The sequence below is a fragment of the Odontesthes bonariensis genome, chromosome 12, assembly GCF_027942865.1.
Source record: "Odontesthes bonariensis isolate fOdoBon6 chromosome 12, fOdoBon6.hap1, whole genome shotgun sequence".
NCBI lineage: Eukaryota > Metazoa > Chordata > Actinopteri > Atheriniformes > Atherinopsidae > Odontesthes > Odontesthes bonariensis.
This window is the reverse complement of record NC_134517.1, coordinates 15,078,186-15,099,533: the sequence shown is the minus strand read 5'-3', so window position 1 is coordinate 15,099,533 and position 21,348 is coordinate 15,078,186. Positions and strand designations below refer to the sequence as shown.

General features: G+C 38.6%; 1 protein-coding gene across 2 annotated transcripts in view; it reads left to right on the top strand.

Moving 5' to 3' along the window:
* Positions 1-21,348, top strand: part of itgbl1 (integrin, beta-like 1) — a 57,773-nt gene that overhangs the window by 387 nt on the left and 36,038 nt on the right. For both annotated transcript variants that reach the window (XR_012772534.1, XM_075479212.1), the window contains exons 2-4: positions 1,663-1,865; positions 15,995-16,141; positions 17,393-17,515. Coding sequence is in view for 1 of the 2 variants with exons in the window: in XM_075479212.1 (XP_075335327.1) it covers positions 1,663-1,865; positions 15,995-16,141; positions 17,393-17,515 (473 nt within the window). In the remaining variant the exon portion in view is untranslated. The remainder of the gene's footprint in view (positions 1-1,662; positions 1,866-15,994; positions 16,142-17,392; positions 17,516-21,348) is intronic.

Below are 21,348 nucleotides of genomic sequence, written 5' to 3'. Positions count from 1 at the left end.
CACTCTTCTAGTTTCCTGTGCAGATTCTTTATGCTAATTCCTTTGCCAGATGTTTGATATTACCTCGCAAGTCATATGGTAAAAGTATCAAGTCATATTCTGTCTAAATAGGTATCATTGTATGTGGTTTTAAAATGATTTGCTACCTTTCTTTTTCTAAGAATGGTATTCTTTTAGATAGCACAAACATTATTGACAAGCCACCCAGTTAGCTCAGTCGGCCATGGATGACAATCAGCCTTTCTGGATCTGAGCTCCAAACTGCGCGTGAAGTTTCCTTCTGCAATGGTATGATGGTGCAGGGGTTAGTGCTGAGTTGCTAAACTCCTGAGGCCACTCAGTATTGAGTTCACATGTTCCCCCTTTGCCAGGGTGAAAAAAACATTAGGTTATTTCTTATGAAAACATCCACGTGTGCATGTGAGGCAATGGTGACCTGTTCACAGTGTACCCCAAATTTTGCCCACTAGCAGCTGAAATAGGCTCCAGCCTCCCACCACCCAGAACATTATAAAGCAAGTGTAAAAAATAGATTATTGACAAGTAATCTCTTTCTGACATGCATTTGATACACAAGGGTTCAACTTACATACCATGATTGCATGTTTCCAAGTCATTCGATTCATTGTGGAAAATATCTATTTAGACTACGTTAATTTCTTTTTCTATTCTATTTCTATTTCTATTCTATTCTATTCTATTCATATTGCCACCAAAGATATCAGTTTGATTTGTGACGCAATAATGGAAATTAGTTATGCTTTCAGACAATTGCCATGCCTGAAAGCAAAAAGATAGCATTCCAAAAAGTACCACTGTTTAAGAATTTCTGATCCATGCCCACGTGCAATTTTTATACCTGTTTTCATCAGTGTAAAATCACATGTAAATAATAATAGTTTTGAATGTTTAACCTCTGAATGAGGAGTTTATATCCAAAAATGTAAATAGACCCCCTACTTGATGCTTAATCATGTTGCCTCACCATGTTACTACGGTAAGCCAAAAAGGACAAAGCACACCCCATCACCATCATTTGCCCCTGCAATTTGGAAGGGTAGGGTGAGGTAAATGAATGCAGTGTATTCCACTGAATCTCACTCCATCCTACACACTGGACCTTTATCTAAAGCCCCAGAGCTAAAATCCAGGGAAATATATCAAATTTCTAATGTCAATTTAGAAAGAAGGAGGGAACACAGAGGGAATATGGGGAGCCTTGAGGTGGAAAGATCCCAGCTATCAGCATTGCTGTGTCTGAATGACTGGGGAGATCCCACAGATCAAACTACACGAGCATAAACAAAACAGATGTAAGGAGAAGGAGATAAACTTTGACCAAAACAAGACTGTGCTGATCTGAATAGCTTAAGGTCATGCAAGGAAATGGAAGGTGTTTGTTTTTTGTCAACGTAAAGCCAAACTTCATATTCTGAAGAGTTACATTCTTGATTTTATTCTTTAAACAAGATCTTTTTCTAAAATGTTGTACTCTCAAATGAAAGAGGAGGAAAGGGGTGTTTGCAATGTTTCCACATATCTATGTTGAAGTGACTTTACTCAGATGCAGATGTTGTTTCTATATAGGTGGTAGTGCACTCAACCATTGAACTCTGAAGTTTCCAAAGCAGCAGAACAGCTGACCTTTTATTATCTTCTCAGCCAGGTGGGTCGTGTGTGCAAGCTGTCCACAGAGTCGTCCCTGCGCCGCTGCCGGACACCTGATGGCAAGATATGCAGTGGTCGGGGCAAATGTGACTGCGGCATCTGCATCTGTGAGGCCACAGAGCCAGGGAAGTTCCATGGTCCCCGCTGCGAGTGCCATGACTGGGTCTGTGCAACATATAATGGGCAAATTTGCAATGGTGCGTACACTGATCTGTTTTTTAATACCAAGCACATACATATGTTTTGGTAAACAGCAAATTACCCAAGATTGCTTTATTTTCGGTTGTTTTTTTCTCTTTTTAATACTGTGTCACAACATTTTTGGTTTCATATGATGTTAGGCACACGCACATGGTTCCACATATGCTACTACTTGGCTGTGGTTTTTAGAGATCAGGTCAGTAAGTGATCCAGCAGATCTGTTCACTGTTGGCTTACATCAGAGCAGTTTGGCAGACTGTGATTCTCCTGCTGATGTTTAGCATCTGTCTTAGCCAGGTGCAGGAAGAATGGAAACCCTTTTCATGTCATTCAAAAGTTTTTCAAAATACAGGGGTATTTCAGACTTCGAGTGCTTTTAGAGTGTTTTTTGTTCCACCTGTATTTCTTCCTTTCCTGTAGAGTCAGAGGGGCGCTGTATTGGGTTTTTGACAGCCTGCGTTGCATTGGCAGGACTTCAAATGGTTTCATTTTTAATATGAAGCTGACTGGTTGTCAAAAATGACCATGGCATAAGCTTTTGTTGGGAGGCTCAGCTTTGAGCTCATTTCACAAGTTCTCTGAAGGAACTCTGCAGAGTGCGAACACACTCAAGGACATGCTGAATAATGGCTGATTTGTCTGTAATTTTCGCTTTACACTTTAACAATAAGTTGTGAGAAATAGCTGATATAAAATTTGCAGTGTTAAGTAATTTATGGTAAAAACAGTGCAGAGCAAGCAAGAATTACAAAAATCACAGAATTGAGAACTTACTCTCATCACAGTGGGACATTAGTATCAGACTTAATATTTCCATTGAAAATCATACAGCTGATCCCATTTGATGTATTTGCTATGTTAAATACTTTGTGTTAACACTTCATTTCAAAGTTTCCTTGTCATTTCTCACAGCTGACCTTTCTTTTACTAGTTCTGCCTAATTAGTCAGATTAGTAGTTGGCATAGGCAAGGATCTCAGCTGCCTTCCCAGTAGTCTTAAATTTATGCCATGAGATTAAAAATAAATGTAATTGACATGAACAGTGTTAGTGCTAATCTGACAGCGATAATAAAAAAAAAAAAATGCAGCCTTGGGCCATAGCAAAACAAAGGACAGATAATACAGCTGTGCTACCCATCATATTTAATTGACGCTTAAAATCACAACTTTGACGCAAAGATGTCTCATCTTGTTAAATGCCTGTTGCTTTGATTCCTTTCTTTTTGTAGCTCTTCCTCATGTCTTCTGTTCAGATCTCAGGTTGGAGGTACTAAGAGAGAAAATCAAGGATAAACAAAATGAGAAATGAGAAGAATGGTGTGCATTTATTCAGTGTTGGAAACCCATCATGTCTCTTCCTGTGTTCTCTATTGCAGGTTTTTGCCTTGTGCCTGTCCTCAATTTAAGATGTTGCTTCATTGCTTACCTATTTATTTTAGTTTAATTTCTACCTTTGACTTTTGTTATCTTTATCAGCTTTGAAAGCTTGTCTTTTGTTTTCAAACCTCACAAATTTAAGTCCTCTGTGGCCCGATACAACATTGTTAGGCTCATTCTCACTGCTCACGTTCGTATTTAGCAGTTTCAAACTAAAAGATACAAACTAAAATGCATTAAAACTGTTATATATTTCCCACTCTGCACCAAATAGCACACGGAGAAAATTTGCAACAAGCGGATGAACACAATTAAGCATTTAATTTTCCAGGTAATAATGGACATACAGATGTATGGCAACAAGAAATCAAGAAACTCCACTCCCGTGGAATGGTTGGTTTGTTTTTTGTTTAAATAAGCTACCGTTCGAGAGCAAATCACAAGATTGGTATTGTATTATCATGCTTGTGTTCACAGTATGTTGTGCTCACCCCAGAAGTGTGTGAATTTAATGCACAATACAAATAATGTGTTGATCTGGCTCCAAAAAAGGTAAGATTTAAAGCAGGAATGTACTGAGGTGCATTGTTTAATATAATTAAGTTCATCAACTTGCAGTTGACATAGAGTTTAGACATAGATGTTAAATAGGACTGGTTGCAACCTGTTACCAAGGATAACTGGTCATTTGTCAGAGAAGACACCTTGGAAGAGGTTGGAAGGAGCATTTTATGATGATGCAGGGGAAAAAAGCCTAATCTTCTTGTGTCCTCTGTTGTCCCCTTGCTTTGGGTGTCTAGGTTTAATGGAGATATGTGAGCATCCTATACAAATATAATATATGTGTGTGGGTGGGTATGTGCGTGTGGGTGTTTGTGTCTGTGTGAGTATGCATGTGAGGACTACAGTGATTTATTTGGGTAGACAAGTTGGCTGCTGTGAGGAGCTCATTATGGATCAGCAGTCTGGAGCGAGGCCCTGTTTCATCCTGATAATGGGGTTTCACTCACTGCTACACTGCCTGCCAGTGGAACCCAGATGCATCAGAGGAGAGATGGGTTTTCACACCCACACACACGCACACACATACGCACAAACACACAAAATACAGGATGGGGCTTATTTACATAGCATAAACACCACTCATCTACACATCCAAGTACAGAAGTACACATATCCAGCTACATACTTACAGTGTCATATGACAATGTGGAAAAGGGTTAAGCAATTACATTTAAAGCATATTGAAAATGAGACCTACCCATAATTCCCCAATACACACATACACACCACCACCCACTTCAGTGGGCCATGCATACAGAGCATTTACGGTGTCAGAAATCAGTGGCCAATTTCTCTCCCGGCAGCTCCTTTATCTCGGGCTTTCACAGCTCCCTCAGACAAGATTTATTAGATTTTTCTCCTTTGGGATAAAGTGTGGGTTTTTCTTCACCAAAAACATTGGCTGTCCTGGCATTGAGATGTTCATGTTTTGTACATATGACTCAACACAAGGTAATTCACATCCTGTAAATCAGAGCAACAAGTCAACCTGGATAGTGAAGATGAGGATGTTTTTGACTGTGTTGAATTTAGGTATGATAGCTATAGTTTCAGATTCTAGGTTGTGGCACTCAGGGCTGATCTTGGTCTCAATACTGGCCTTGAGACCACTTTTTACATGCTCATCTCTCACTTTACCTGATTTTTACTTGATTGTTTATCAGCCATAGATGTAAAATAGACTTCTTGGATATCAACAGCTTGTTGCCTGCGCTTTGTTTGGTTTATCTGTTAAAATCATTGCCGTGACTGGATTTGAATCTTCCTGCTTCAAAAACAAGCAGTTAACTTGACTCATTCCTAATTTGAAATAGGCAAGGCAAGGCAAGGCAAGGCATCTTTATTTATATAGTGCATTTCATACCACAGGCAACTCAATGTGCTTTACATAAAGACAAGGCATTTAAAAGAACAGCATAAAGCAGCATAAAAACAAGCAATTTAAATAAAAAAATTAAAAAATAGAATAAAAATTAAAGCAATCAAAGAAGAGGGGAAAAAGAAAAATATAAACTCAACCATAAGCACACCGAAAGAGAAATGTTTTTAACCTGGATTTAAAAGTGCTTACAGTTGGGGCTAATTTCAGTTCTGCTGGTAGTTTGTTCCAGTTGTGTGCAGCATAACAGCTAAAAGCTGCTTCACCGTGTCTAGTTTGAACTCTGGCCTCCACTATCTGACCTGAGTCAGTAGATCTCAGAGCTCTGCTGGGTTTATACTCTGCTAGCATGTCATTCATGTATTCTGGACCTAAACCGTTCCGTGATTTGTAGACGAGCAGCAGAACTTTAAAATCTATTCTGTATCTGACCGGGAGCCGATGTAAAGACTTGAGAACTGGGGTGATGTGATGTGATCTCTTTGTTCTGGTTAAAACTCGGGCTGCAGCGTTCTGAATGACCTGCAGCTGTTTGAGACTCTTTTGGGGGAGTCCAGTCAGAAGACCGTTACAGTAGTCAAGTCTGTTGGAGATGAAAGCATGAATCAGCTTCTCCTGATCTGTTTGGGACATGAAACCCTTAATTCTGGATATGTTCTTAAGTTGATAAAAGGCTGATTTGGTGACTGATTTGATATGATTGTTGAAGGTCAGGTCTGAGTCTATCAGCACGCCGAGGTTCCGGACTTGGTCTTTAGTTTCTAGAGACAGTGACTCAAGATGTTTACTGACAGCAAACCTCTTAGCAGTTATTGTTGCAACTGCGACCCCTTCACATGCACATTCAAGAAGGTGAAAACAGGAGACCGGAATTGAAGCTGTGACTATGTAGGAGGAAATGTCAGCCAAATATTCCGTGATAAAATCTGACAATCTAAACCAAAAATAGTTCACCTACCAAACACTGTAAATGTTGCTACCTGTATGCAATGCTTTCTGAGGCAGCTGAGCCCACATCACATTTTTACTGGCAAACAGAAAGGTGTGAAGGTGAGAAGTGAGCAACTAATCCCCCACCAGTTTCAAGAAAACTTTATAAAATAAATAGACTGCTTTGCATTGCCATAACCACTACGCATGCTAAATTTGACTTAAGAAATAGATATTAAATCAGTCTGATCAGATTCACTTGATCTTCCAGACAACAATGGCTTATGCTTTAAAAAAAAAGACACATCTAAAAAATTTGTAAAACATTTTTATCAGCTTAATGATAATTAATGTTTTAGTGATAAGGAAAAAAACATTGATTTTTGATCATATCCATCCATCTATTTATTTTCTATACCTGCTTAAAGCACTCCGTGCTCTGTGACAGTCGGCTAACTTCACACTGAGTTTGCTACTGCTAGTTTTGTGCAACATGGCAGGATATTTATTAGATTTTGACGACGTGGATGACGACTTTGAGTACGATGGACGTCCTTACTGGAGTGAATGAGCTGTGCTGCAGCGGTGCGCATCGATGAAGTCATCCCACTAGACGCGTGTGTAGAAAGCCCCCTATAAGCACCCAATAGCCCCGGATAACAACAACACTGCAGCTATGAGCTAACAGTGTAATAGTATGCGTTCATTCATTCATTTGTCTTAAAGTATTGGTGAAATAAAGACAGATAATGTCTTATTTAGAGGCTTTATTGTCTATGCCCTGTTCTCTCCCGTTATATGGATATACGCGGATCTCGAGTAATCTAAATATCTTCCGAAGGATGCCGACTTTTACCAAACTGTTATCGGTGAGTAGATAAACGTATTTTATGCCAGAAATAAGGTCCAGGTTAAAAAAAAAAACCTTCCCCTTTAATCCAATTTAGGTCGCAGGGGTCCTATTCCAGCTGTCATTGGGCGAGAGGCATTGGACAGGTCACCAGGGACACAAACAAGACAAACAACCATCCACGCTCACACTCACTCCTAGGGACAATTTAGATTCACCAATAAACCTAACATGCATGTTTTTGGACGGTGGGAGGAAGCCGGAGTACCCAGAGAGAAATAGTGTCCATATTGTGTCACTGATTGTAAACATTTTGTATAAATCATTTATTTATCATTCATACTTCCCTCATTTAGTGGAAAATCAAGATATCAAGCCATCCCAAGTAGGAGTTACCACCGAGAAATGCCTCTGAAACCAGTAGCTCTCTGTCCGTCAGGAATCTATATCTGCAAAGCAGTTATTTCAATTGATTAGCGTAGTAAGACAGCTAAAGTCATTCCAGGTTTAACCATGGTTATCATATTGCTAATATATTGGTAGATTACTTGAGACAATCCATCACCAGATAACAATGGTTAAATAAATGTAAATAATGGTTAAATAAAGGTAAATGTAAAAAAAAGGTAAATGTAAAAAAAAAAAATAACAAATCATTTTCAGCAGATCTAAAGAATCCAGCGAGCAACATCGGAGCTTGAGTTGAGTCTGGTTTTTGTGGGACTTTGACAAAGCACTGACATGTTTTTTGTTTTTCCTTCCACATAAATCCCATCCCATTTTTACAGCTGAACCAGTCAATGATGACCCGGACTAACATCTGTTCACCAACTGTGCAAAGACGTTCTGTCATTCCATTCCAATGTTTGTTCTTGACCTTGCTTAAATCTCCCTGCAGTGTCTGCTTGTCATCTTTTTAGAATAAGCTACATAACACAAGAAACAAATGGGGTTCCGACAACATATTGGTAGTTTGAATTAAATTGTTTAGAATATGGGTATTACTGTAATAACCTCTCTGTTGATAAAAGTCAACGTGGCAGTTTTTCACAAGTTTCTCTCTTTTTTTTTCCCTTTAGAAATGAGCAGCATGAAGACTCTCAAGCTTTCTGGCTCTGTCTTTCTCTCAAATATTTTCAAATTCTCAGTAGTTATTTGCTACTTTTAAACCAGTTATTTATTACTTCCAGGTGTGCCATTGAAACTAAACAAATGTTAGTTTATGTGCAGTGCTAACGAATAAGGACAGTCAAAATTTAAACCACTTTGTCTTCTCTCAGATTTGTTAGTATATAAATACATTGAGTATAACCTATGTATTTAAGTGCATGGTGTATACAGTGTCGAATTTGACACAGTGTGTACATTATATACTTAGAACCTCGATTCATTCCATGTTTTTCTCTTCAGCTTCATTGAATTTGTTAATAAGCATTTAATGTTGCTATTCTCTCTCACAACACATATGCTCTGACACTGAGAATAACAGGGGATGAAGCATTTCAGGAGTTCTCTTGTCCCATTCTTCCTGAAAACACATTTTAAGGTGTGCAACATACCTTTTCACTTCAAAATTCATCACACATTTTCTACTGGGAACAGGTCAGGAATGCAGGTCGGTCAGTTCAGTGTCCATTCCCTCCTCTTCCTCAGCTATGTCTTTGTAATGTAAACAAATCTTCTTGAAGGCAGTATATTGTGGTCTAATAGCTCAATTTTCAACTTTTCTGCATTCAAGCGGTCATCACAGAAGCATAAATCACAACCTTATGCCATCATAGAGCCTGTTTTTTGAAGTTGCTGCTAATAACAGTCTGCATGGACCTTTTCATCTCTGTTCTACACCACACAGTATCCATATCTTCCTAAATACATCTGGAATACTGATTGGTCTGATCAGTCAAAATCCCCTTTGGCCTGAGTTAAGGTTGGGCTTCTTTTTGCGTTTGTGAAGTGTACAGCATATTGTAGTGCTTGGCAAAGGTTTTCCAAAGAAATCTCCTGTTCATTTGGTTATATCAGCTTTTGGTGAATGAAGGTTCTTGATGTAGTACTAATCGGAGAAAACAGAGATCACAGGTTTTCAACTAAGGCTTGCGCCCTTGCCCTTCAATTGTGTAATAACAATATGCACTGTAGATCAACCAAAATGGAAATCCCTTTCAATCTTTCTTTGAGCAACATTGTTTTTAAATATTTCAATGATTTGTTGAAAATCTGGAGATACTTTGCCCCAAATTGCTCCTTGAATTTTCAGCCTTTTGTGGCTACAGCCTTGGTATCAAATCATGATTACAATCGTTAGTTGAGAGCACCTGTTGTTGTTAAGAATTGAATCTGCTCAGCACATATGTTGCACCAGGTCTTAACCCATTGACGCCGGATGTTGCTTAGCGCAACATTGCCCCTCGCGCCGGTTGTTGCGTAGCGCAACATTGTCCCTAACGCCGGTTGTTGCGTAGCGCAACATTGTTCATTTATCATTATTTTCAAGACGCATGCAGCATGTAATGCACAATAATTGGTTCAAATACACATGAGGTGGGTGTTTTCGATTTGCCTGTTCTGCAATAGTGCGTTTGTAGCCAACTCGAAGTGGAGCCCCGTGTCAAAGCAGGAGATGAAATCTTTCATCGGTCTCTGCCTAACTTTTGGAGTAATCAAACTACCAACTCGCCGGGATTACTGGAGGCAGAGCAAGTGGCTGTCTCAGACAAATGTAGCCCGAGTGATGGCACGAGATCGTTTCGACATGATGTAATTATTTATTCTTGCGCTGCATTCTGACGACTTCTCATTCTTATTTGAGTGGCGTTGCCCTTGTGTCAAAAAAAAGAGAGCCTGGTGCGAATTACTGCAGTATGACAACTATGATGTTTTAGAAGTCGTGTCACTGAAGTATACAGTATAACTGCACAATGCAAGATATATTGCAGGGTTTTTTATCATTCATTATTATTGCTGATATTATGATTATGATTTAGTTATAGTATAGTAACAGTATAGTAATAGTAGTATAATAAATAGCAGCATTGGGTATTATCCTGAATCATAAAGCAAAACTACATGAACCAAATGTCCAACATTGATAAAAAAAAAAAGTAATACAATCCAGCCAGCGAAAATTTTTTTGATTTTTCTTAGGTGTTTTCAATGAATTGTTTTTAGTTCAAAAAACCCTCAGGCATTGGGGACCTTTTCTAAAAACTGGCTTAGGCATTGAGCAGCCTTTTTTGCAGGTGCTTTAGGCGCCAATGGGTTAAAGGGATAGTTCACCTCTTTTGACATGAAGCTGTATGACATCCCATATTAGCAATATCATTTATGAACATTTTCTTTCCCCCTGCTGCGTCCTGTGAGCCGAGTTCCAGCCTCGTTTTGGCGTTGACGAAGGTAGTCCGTCTAGTTTTTTGGGGTGGCGAAAATAAAGCGTTTTGCTCCTCAAAACAATATGCGTTCAAAAGAGTAATACATATGCATCACAAAATCGTTAGCCAGAGAAAGTCAGACCTCACAATCGCTTCGCGCTATTTTTGCCACCCTTCAGGGTTAGGGAGGCAAAGGAAAATACATTTTTCATTTGGGGAAGGTACATACAGATCACCAGTTTATCACAGAGATAACACAGAGTACATATGTACATGGTTACAGTTAATATGCATGTTATGGGACTGGGGAAGAAGTCTGGAGTACCAGGAGAAAACCCACACAGTTACAGGGAGAGCTCACAAAAAACACACTGAAAGGCCACAGCTGGGATTTAAACCAGGGACCTTCTCTGTAAAATGACTACCATGTGGTGGCTGGTCATCATAATTTTTTTATTACCTTTTTTAACACATCCATACCTCTACATTGCCCCTGTCCAATTTTCTTTGCAATGTGTTGCAAGTCTGAAATGTAGAAATGAATATTCATCAGCAGGATAAATTAAATCAAACAAATTAAGTCAAAGTAAATGTAAGACTCATGTAGGGTTTTCATTTTATTTTGTCTTATTTTTGCATCCTCCATACCATCCCAGTTGTTTTTCTTTTATTTGGGATTTTATTTGCATAGTGTATGAATTTATTTGCGTAGTGTACGAAGTTGTGCACAAAAATGTTGCTGCAACATATAACCTCAATTGTCAAGTTAGTTGTATGAATATTTACAACATCTTGAAAGTCTGACCACGCATGTAACGTTCTTCTACATTGAAAATCACTGTTAATCACATAAACACCAAATCAAAGTGAACATAATGTAACCTGTTATAAATCTGCCTCCCTTAGATAGCAAGCTATCAATAGCATGACCTTCGGCACGATGGCGTGTCCTTCTCCCCTCCCACTATGTTACCAACAAAGTGACCACTGAGTTTCAGAAATGAGAAACATTACACAGCCAGGTTTTGGCCTTTATGCACTCACCATCTGGTAACTAGATGTAGCCATATTTGTTAAAATGAATGCACTCATGATTTAAAAATAGCAAGTCCCTTTGGAATGGGGTTGTGTTTATCGTATTCATGACATGAGTCCATATCCATCCCCACTTCTTATGTTATACACGACCAAGAATTGGACATTTTCTGAAATCTCAGCGGTTACAGATCATACTCAACTTCCCATGTCATAATCGTGCTAAGAATTTCCATTTAAATGTAGCATTGGTATGGAAGTACCTGATTTAAGACCCATATGCAAAATTGTTAACATTACTTGTTTAATAGTTTTGCAGAAATTATAGATTTATTTTGTTTTTATCAAGGTATTATCTTGGTTTTCAAAAGTATGTCTGTTAACATGAAGAAAGATATGTCAGAATTTGATCTTAGACACCTGGCTATTCAAAGTTTTCTCATTCCGCATTAATTTGCGCACTTGATCAAGCCCTCTCAACATCTTTTAATCATGAAGCAAGATGTTTAACTGTGACAGAAGATAAAATTAAACTTAGGATAGTTTACAGAGCCAGACTTTGTTTTACAAATGTAGGAACTTAGATTTGTGTGTGGCCCAAGGAACTGCAGGCTATCTCTCACTTGTTAGTAGTTATTTTTACAAGATTGAGTAGCAGTGTAGTTACACCATCATATCATGACTGAAACCCCCATGAGCAATCATCTTGATTCTTACATTTACCATTTGTTATTCATTTGAATTTACATCCTCATCAGAGAATAAACATGCTTTCTGCACACAACATGACACAACATGATCAACACCTGTTCTTACCACCTCTGTGTATAAGTAATATTGGTTGAGTCAAAAAGGCAAGTATAGCTGCAATACAGACACATCTCCAACTTTTTGATGCTGCTAGACTTTAACACTTGTGTCTTTCTCACTTGATCTCAAAGGAGCAGTTGAAACAGAGAGGTGCTAGCATAAGAGCAAAAAAACATTTCCCTGGTGGATAGCTGTTTTTGGCTTTGTCAGAACACATTTTAGCCTTGATAACCCCCCTCTCTTTTCCTCCCTTTCTCTTTTTGGCGACAGGCTTTCATAGCCTCTGTTTTTCCTCCTTAGTTCTTCCTGTGTGCCCTCTGTCAGAGCCAGAGAAGATCCCACCCCATGTGCTTTCATGTCAGCATCACATCTGAAGTCAGTTTAACCCATGCTGTCCTGAATCACACTCCTCCAGATGCACTTTCTGACAGTATTACATATGCTTGGTCAGGCTAATTATGGGAGAACAACAGCTTGCTAGTAGTTTGTCCAAATTTACTAACAGGTTTGATAAATAATTTCTGTTGATTTATCAAAGAGAGGGAGAAAAAGAAACTAGTGGGGAGCAGCAGTGGAATGCAGTCCTTGAGCTATTACAGCCCATTAAATTGTTCATCTCAGAAATCTTTTTTCTAGTTCTCATTTTGATATACTCTCACTTAGATTTTCTGAGCTTTGCTGGGCAGACTGCCTGCGTGGTGACTCACCTAATGATTCCAGCGTGGGCTGCAAGGAGAAAAAGACACTCAAGTTTGTCCAAGATTACTAGTAAAAGGCATTTTTGATTGAAACCTGTTAACTCTAGACTATAGGACATTGTTTTGTGGGTGTGTGACTCCGATCCTAACTACGGTGGTTCAAATTTCTTTAAAGTCAACAACATTGAAATAATATAGAATGAATAATAATCAATGCCCAGGTGAAATACTGTTAAAACTTGAAAGATGAAAGCTGGGATTCACTGGTCTGAGAAAAGCACGAGCCGTCAATGAGTTATAGGTGTCTCCCAGATCTATTCCACAGAACACAAGCTGATGTGTTGTTGTTTAATGCTTCACAACCCACAGGAAGAGGGAAGCACGGAGGAATAATTACTCACTAAAATGGGTATGGTGTTATGGAGAACACAAGCTGAACAAAGAAAGTGGGGAAATGTCATTTGGAGATGAAATATCAACAGGTTCAGGAAAATTTAAAGCTTTGAGATTTGAAATATTTATTGTATGCTTGGCTTAACATTTTTCACAATTGAGACATTCAAGACAATTGCATCTCATTTGTGAGAGGCAATATTTTTCGTACAAAAATTTAACTGTTAAGCAAAATAAGTTTGTTTTTTTACACAGATAGTTCTTTAAATTCCCACCCAATGTTGTACTTTTTTCATATGAACAATTAAAAAAAATCTGGAATAAGCTGCTACATGAGCTGCTAGAGCTGCAGATTCCTTGCTTCATTACCAGTTAATCAGGATAAATGCTCCATTAGTTGTTATAATCACCATTGATGCTGACACACATGCATCCTCTCTTACCAATCACCCCCAATGGATGTATCTGGTCACCAGTCGAGGTTTGATTGGCTGAATCTACGTGTCTGTCGTTGGAGCGTAGGAAGGACCCTGACACAATCATGCCATGGAGAATTACTGCTCAGGAAGCACCGAAAAAATAAACTGTCGACAGACAAGAACCTTCCCACCCACATAAAGTTTAGCCTTGCAGACAAAGAGGGCCGTTTCAGATGTCAGAGTGATTGTCAAGTGGAGATTAATGGAGGCTAGAGGGTGGCAGTAACTTTATAATATCCTATTATGTCATACAACTATTGTGTGCAAGCTCCCACCAGCACATCTTACATGATTAATACAAAAAAACATATCCACAAATGAGTCTGTACCAAGTGTGGACTGAAAAATCTAATGCTAATCACAGAGCAATTGAACACTTCTCTGCTGATTAATTCAGCAATGATTCTAGAGTCGCTGTCAGTTGATTATGGTTTTGCTGCCCAGATAATTACAGTAAGTCTGGATGAAATACTAATACACATTACATGTAAGAGAATACGATCTAGCAATAGCTGCAGAACATTGCAAGATTATAGCCAGCAAAACTGCATTTGTCTCATCTAATGTTTACTGTTCAAATTCCAACAATAAGATAAAGTTTGAGATTTTAGTCAAACTTGAATTATCTTCGTGACCCTGCTTTCTTTGAGGTGTATTTTTTAATATTCTGGTGTTCCTTGAACATGTCACCGTGTCCCCCCCATGAGATTCATCGATAATGAGGAGAGACGGGGGACTTGCATGTTTTAATGACTGATGGATAGCCCTTGAAAAGGACACTGCATTTACATGATGAACGAGTCAGGAAAATGATTGAGCATGACATACAAGGCTCCTCGCAGCTTAAGACAATGAGAGCAACATTTATAATACCTTGTCAACAGCCTTCATTTGCATCAAATGCTTCCTCCCGTTTTTCAAATTGTTCACAGTGGCCATCCAATAGAAATAGTGATACCACACTGCGTTGGTATCTCCTCGGTGTTAAAGGGGAAGTTCGTTTTTTTTTTTTAAACCTGGACCTTTTTTCTGGCACAAATCTACTCACCGATAACAGTTTGGTGAAAGTCGGCGACGCTGTTCAGATCACTCAAGATCCGCGTATATCCATATAACGGGAGTGAACAGGGCATTGACAATACAGCCTCTAAATAAGGCATTATCTGTCTCTATTTCAACAATACTTTAAGACGAATGAATGAATGAACACATACTATTGCGTTGTTAGTTCAGAGCTGCCGTGTTGTTGTTATTGGGGGCTATCGGGGGCTTTCTACACACGCAACTACTGGTATGACGTTATCAATGCGCGCCACTGCAGCACAGCTCATTCACTCCGTGCTCTGTTTTGTTTCTGTCTAGTTTTGTGCAACATAGCGATTTGGAAAAACGCAATAATGAACCATGTTTCCAGCGGCAGTAGCTAATTCCATGTAAAGATGCTGCTGCGGGGGCATGTGTCGATGACGTCATCCCATTTGACGCGTGTAGAAAGCCCCCGATAAGCCCCCAATAGTACACGTTTATTCATTCATTCATCTTAAAGTATTGGTGAAATAAAGACAGATAATGCCTTATTCAGAGGCTGTATTGTCAATGCCCTGTTCACTCTCGTTATATGGATATATGCAGATCTCGAGTGATCTAAATAGCGTCCGAAAGGACGCCGACTTTGTAGATGAGTAGATGAACGTATTTTATGCCAGAAATAAAGTCCAAGGCCGTTCCTCAATATGCGTACCTGTCTGTACTTGCGTACTCGTGTACTTCTGAAACGTCATCACCGAAGGACCAAGTACTGTTCCAATTAAAAGTATGCATCCAGACAAGTACGCTCCACATTTCCGGATGTGTGCTTGCTCCGCCCATTTTATCGAGTTTGCTTCTGTGGTGACTTGTGTAGACTTCAGACAGCTTGCTATCCCAGAAAGCAGTGCGGCACGAGCTTCCGTTCCAAATGCACAATGAGCGTACTTGTGTGCTTGTGTGCTCAGAAGTCCGTACTTCTGACAAGCCCATACTTGTAAGCACACGAGTACAGACTTGCGTAAAAAAACAAAACTTCCCCTTTAATAGACAAATGATTGTATAAAACCATTGCACTCTCCTAGCAGCGCGACGTCATCCTACCTATCTGAAATAACACATGCTTGTGTCCCCGTATTGATAGGGTAAAGTGAAGCACCAGTGACGGGGATGCGTTCAAGCACTGATAAACAGCATGCGGTGTGTTTCCCTTTAGATCGTGGTTACTGTGACTGTGGGCTGTGTGAGTGTGATGAAGGCTGGTTTGGAGATGTGTGCCAGTTCCAGGAGGAGTGTGGCCTGTCGAGCAAGAAGACCAGAGAGCTCTGCAAAAACCAGCAGGGGGTGGTTTGCTCCAACAGAGGTATTATGACCGAACACTATCCCATATAATTTATAGAACAAGTCAGTTTTACACAGCTCCAAGAAAGGACAGTCAGGCATTAATGACATCCCAAAACAAACAAGTATTAGATATCAACATATTTAAATGCACAAATTAAACAAACATCAATAACATGTGATAACATTTTAAGAAGCTTTAGATCCTTTATAATAGATAATGCATATACTGTAGTATACACACATATATTTATATGCAGTGCTGTGGAAAAGTCTTCAGTCACCAGTCATTTCTTTACATTTTGCCTCCATGGAACCAGACTTTCCTGCGATCTTTTGAAGTGGTGCTGATGAGCAATCATTCTCAAGGCTTTCTTTTTCATTGACTTTTCTTCATTTTCTGTCCAGTCCTTCTTTAAGCTAATTACAACTGACCTATGAATCATTCAATGATTAAGAAGCGTCTAATGAAATGTACGAGTGTTGTGTCTACACACAACAGACAACTTAACAAACTACCAACGTTACTTTGTTACCACCAACCTGTCATAAAGATACATATTATTTATTTCTAATTTCTTTCGTTGGATTTATGAAAAAAATGGACCCTATTCAAAGTATCAGTATCAGCAACCTCTTCTTCACTAATAACATACTAATATATTCATAAATGAGCATATCTTGTATCAAAAACACAAAAGTATTGCTAATTCAATTTTGGCTTTAATCTCACAAGTCACCATATTGTTTGTGTTTGTGTGTCTCATGATGCACATTATGAGGTCAGGTCTTGGTTAAGGCTGTTTTCCACACACTTGACAGCATCTCACCGACCTGAACTTAACCTCACCACATGCCAACAATTCCTCCACCTAAATGTAAGATAAACATATCTTTAGGGGTACTGTACAATATGTGGCCTGTTAAAATACACAGAAAAGCAAATATATTCACTCCATGTAGCTGTCTAGCCTTCTGCTTCTTTAACACATAATTCCAAAAGCACACAGCACACCTACACAAGCGCAGCACGAGCACCTTTAGTTGTCAAACACCAGCTTAGACCTGTTGGCACACGATGCACAAACAGCTCAGTGCACAGCAGCAAACCAGCTGGATACTTGGCCTTACAGTGCATTGCATTAAAGCACTGCACAAATACATCCTCCCATTTATGAGCAGCCACATACTGTAACGATAAACACATGCCCAGAAACTTGACCTTTTCCAACTGATAAGCTTAAACTGTGTCTGAAGCTGGTATTTTTCACAGGAACCTGTCACTGTGGTAGCTGCCAGTGTGACAATAACGACAACAGGGGCTTGGTGACCGGGCGCTTCTGTGAGTGTGATGACAGCGAGTGTCTGGATGAGGACACAGGAGAGGTTTGTGGAGGTACAGTATTCCCACAACTGATGACATTGGCAATTTCTCTTCCCCTCAAAACAGAACCATGTTTTGATTTAACATCCGGTTATTTTAGACTGTCCATCATTAGCTTTATTTATTGGCCAACTTATTATTTCAAGTGTCAGCAGCTGTTCAACCAACTTTAGAAATGCATTTTAATGAGTACTTTTAGGAATAGCTTTATATTTATGTATTGTCTCCAAATGTTACAGATTGATGTAGATTGACAGTCTTTGCAAAAGTAGAGACACACCTAATTATAAAAAAAAATGTTGTAAAAGCGAATTTGACACAAAGACTAGTCATGGGAGGTTTAATTAAGTGTGTTCCAGTCTGAATTAATGGGTGTTTTTAGTCAGCAGATAGAATATATCGCTCCCATGAAGAATTTTTGCACTCTGGCTGACATCGGCAATCAATGTTGAGCAGAGAAACTGAAACTACTAAAACAACTTTACGGTCAATCCTGGATCTCAACCAAACTGTGTGCCTTTTAAAAATCATTTTGGCCTTTAAGATCACATTTACTCACATGTAATTAGTAAAATAGCTAGAAGACAAGAGAATCTCCCGCTAGAAGTGCCAGACAGGACCGATCAGGTAGATGAGCAGTTTCATCTAATGTGCATGGCCATTCCTTACTGTCTAAATGAAATCTTTGTGAGAACTTTCGCGTCTTTGCAGATTTCAGCTCGTCCTCAGGTGTGTCCAAAGTTTTACCACCTGCCTTTTAAAGCAAGTATCCAATCCAGCTCTTCAACCTGCAAAAGTAATGTGTTTCAGATGATGGCTGAAATAAAAAATATGACCCATTGTAAAGTATAGCATGACAAAGTGCTGTATAAAGCCTAGGATGAACAAAGCAAAAAAGCAAAAAAGTTAAATAAAATCAGCAAAATTAAACCATCTGTTTTTAAATCCAAAACATAAACACAAAAGCCTTTATAAGACACATTGCCAGGTCTCCACAGAGTGAAGGATTGTGACCTGTTTACACAGAGGGGGAGGCAAAAAAGTCCCGGTTAAAGTGATTCTTAATAGGAACACAACCAGGTAAACAACTGCATGGTGATAGATGAATAAAGTGCACAGTGAAAGACATAACAAAGACAATATGCAGTGCTAACAAAGGTTTTTTTTTTTCTCGAACCCTTGATCTGAACTGTTACGCAAGCCTTTTGTTAGAAAAATGCATTATGTGTAAAAATATAAAAGCATTATGTGTAAACATACGTGCATTAGGGTTTGCAATAAGTCTTTTAAAAGTTAAATCCTTTAAGAAAACTCAAAACCTCCACATATGAGAAAATACCTCAAACGTAATGCACAATAACAGGTTGCAATTCAAGAAAAACAAAGCAAGAATGTGTAGAAAAAATTGTTAGACAGTTGTGGGTTATTCCTTATCTGCCCTACATCAAGAGCCACTAAATATTGTAGTAACTGTAATACACACCATATGTCTATAAATGTATAATTTTGAAATGCGCATTCCTCATAAACCTAGCAAACAAAAGGAACTTTCATATCAAAGCAAGTCAGCTAGAGTTTTCAAGCCTCTTATGCATTTTCATAAACCAGCGAGCTATACACAGTTGAAAACGTGAAAAGATACCATGATATCACAGTTTTATGCAGGTAGGGGTATCACATCAGCTCGGCCACTTGGTCTGTCTTTTTTTCATAGACATCTAATGGGTTTTGTTGTTGTTTGCTCTCAGAAGTGAGCCGTTGACCGCTGTTTGCAAGTTTGATGGTTTGATCCTTGGTTTTCCCAGTCAATGAGTAAAAGTGTTACGCTTGATGTGTTAAGTGGGAGTATGATAGAGAAATGCACTACATGTATGAACTTAAAACTTAATAGCACTCGAAAAAGGTGTGTACACATGGGTGAATATGACTTATACCATACAGTGCTTGGATGGTTAAAAAATACAAGAAAATAGTTTTTTGAGCTCTGTCTATTTGCTATTTGCCCATGTTCTAGATCACACCAATACATGTCTTCCAAGTACAGAAATCCATATCAAATTTATGCATAAAAATCTCAGTTCTTACACAATTGCAAAATCAAAATGTAAATGTAAATATAAATGTACTTTATTTATACAGCCCTTTACAGACAATCCTTACGGTGTACCAAAGTGCTTTACAGCAGGTAATAAATAAAGAGAAGAATAAGTAAAAACAAATAAAAACAATAAAAGGACAGTGAAAGCAATAAAATACAACAAAATCGAATAAGATAAAATCAGATAAAAGTGTCATCATACTACTGGGTATTAAAAGCAATCCTAAATAAGTAGGTTTTTAGCCTAGATTTGAAGAGGCCCAGGTCAGAAAAAAGACGCAGCTCGACGGGGAGCTTATTCCAGAGCCTGGGGGCAGCGACAGAAAAGGCTCGGTCACCCCAGGGTTTGTATTTTGACCTGGGCACTTCCAGCAAAAATCGATTTGTTGACCTGTTGAATGTACTCGTTCAACAGTATGCAGCCGCAACACAAACCACCTTTCCAGCATAGAGTCAAGCACATGTAGGGTATTTAAAACTTTCAACAGACTGACAGATTTTACAAACCACACCAATCCGGCATATACCATTAAACACCATTGAATACCCCTGATTCTTATCACGTCTGCTATCCTGTAAGAACAAAAATAATTACAAAAAAGCTTGCACCAATATATACTACAATAGAATAGAAAATAGAATAGAAAAATACTTTATTCATCCCCCAATGGGGGAAATTCAAATTAGTCAAGTAGCTCAAAAAAAAAATTTAATATTTACAATGATTGTATATCAACAACAATAATAATACAATAATAAACTATTCTAATAAAAATACTACTACTAACTAATAATAACAATAATAAAAAATGACTAAATAAATAATAATAAAATAATAATAATAATATATATATATATATATATATATATATATATGTATACATGTGTGTACATGCTTCAGGCTGTATTTGCAAGATAAAAATGATAACTGGACAGATGATAGTAATGAAAGAAGCAGAGCTTAAGGCTGTCAATTAATACATCAAACACTTCTCCAAATCACAGTCTTATTTCTTAATGTTGTATCAGATACAGTTTGGAAGACATTTGTTTTTGTAGACAATCACTGCGTTTACATGCTTTGTGCTTGGCTAAACACACCAACTGTTAACCATGACGGGCACCTGCATGTAAATTATACTGATACTTCCACTTAAAGGTAGGGTAGGAGATCCTGGATTTTGAGTCCAGCCAAGCTGCATTTTGAAAATACACAGGTAAAAAGTCCCAACCCCTTTCTTCAGACCTCCCCCCAAAGCCACGCCTCCAGAGTACATGAACGCGCAATGCTTGTTCACGAGCACGAAGGTGCACGAGCGCTGTTCTGACAGCAAGCATCGATTGTTTTGGGTAACTTTTGCTAACTTTTTCTCATGGCGGATTCACAGGTAAGAAAATACCTTTCAACATCATAATGAACCGTTTAATAATGCTAGGTGCTAGCCAAGCTGGCTCTAGTTTAGCTTCCTGCCAAGCTTCTGGACGCGTAATTCGTTCACGGAGCAGGGTACGCGCACAGGGGGAAGGAGGGGGAGGGAGGAGCAGATTGCAGTTTGATAGACGCATCAGAGTCCAATCATTGTTAACGGTCCGTTCAGTATGATTGGATAGTGTTTTTCCTGGATTGTTTGTTCTAGAGGCCACTAAAACTTTTCATATTTGTGTCAAATCATTTAATTAATTGGTTGCAATGGGGGTGTGAAGAGTATTTCAAGCAATATGTAAAAAAATGCTCCAGAAAAAGAAT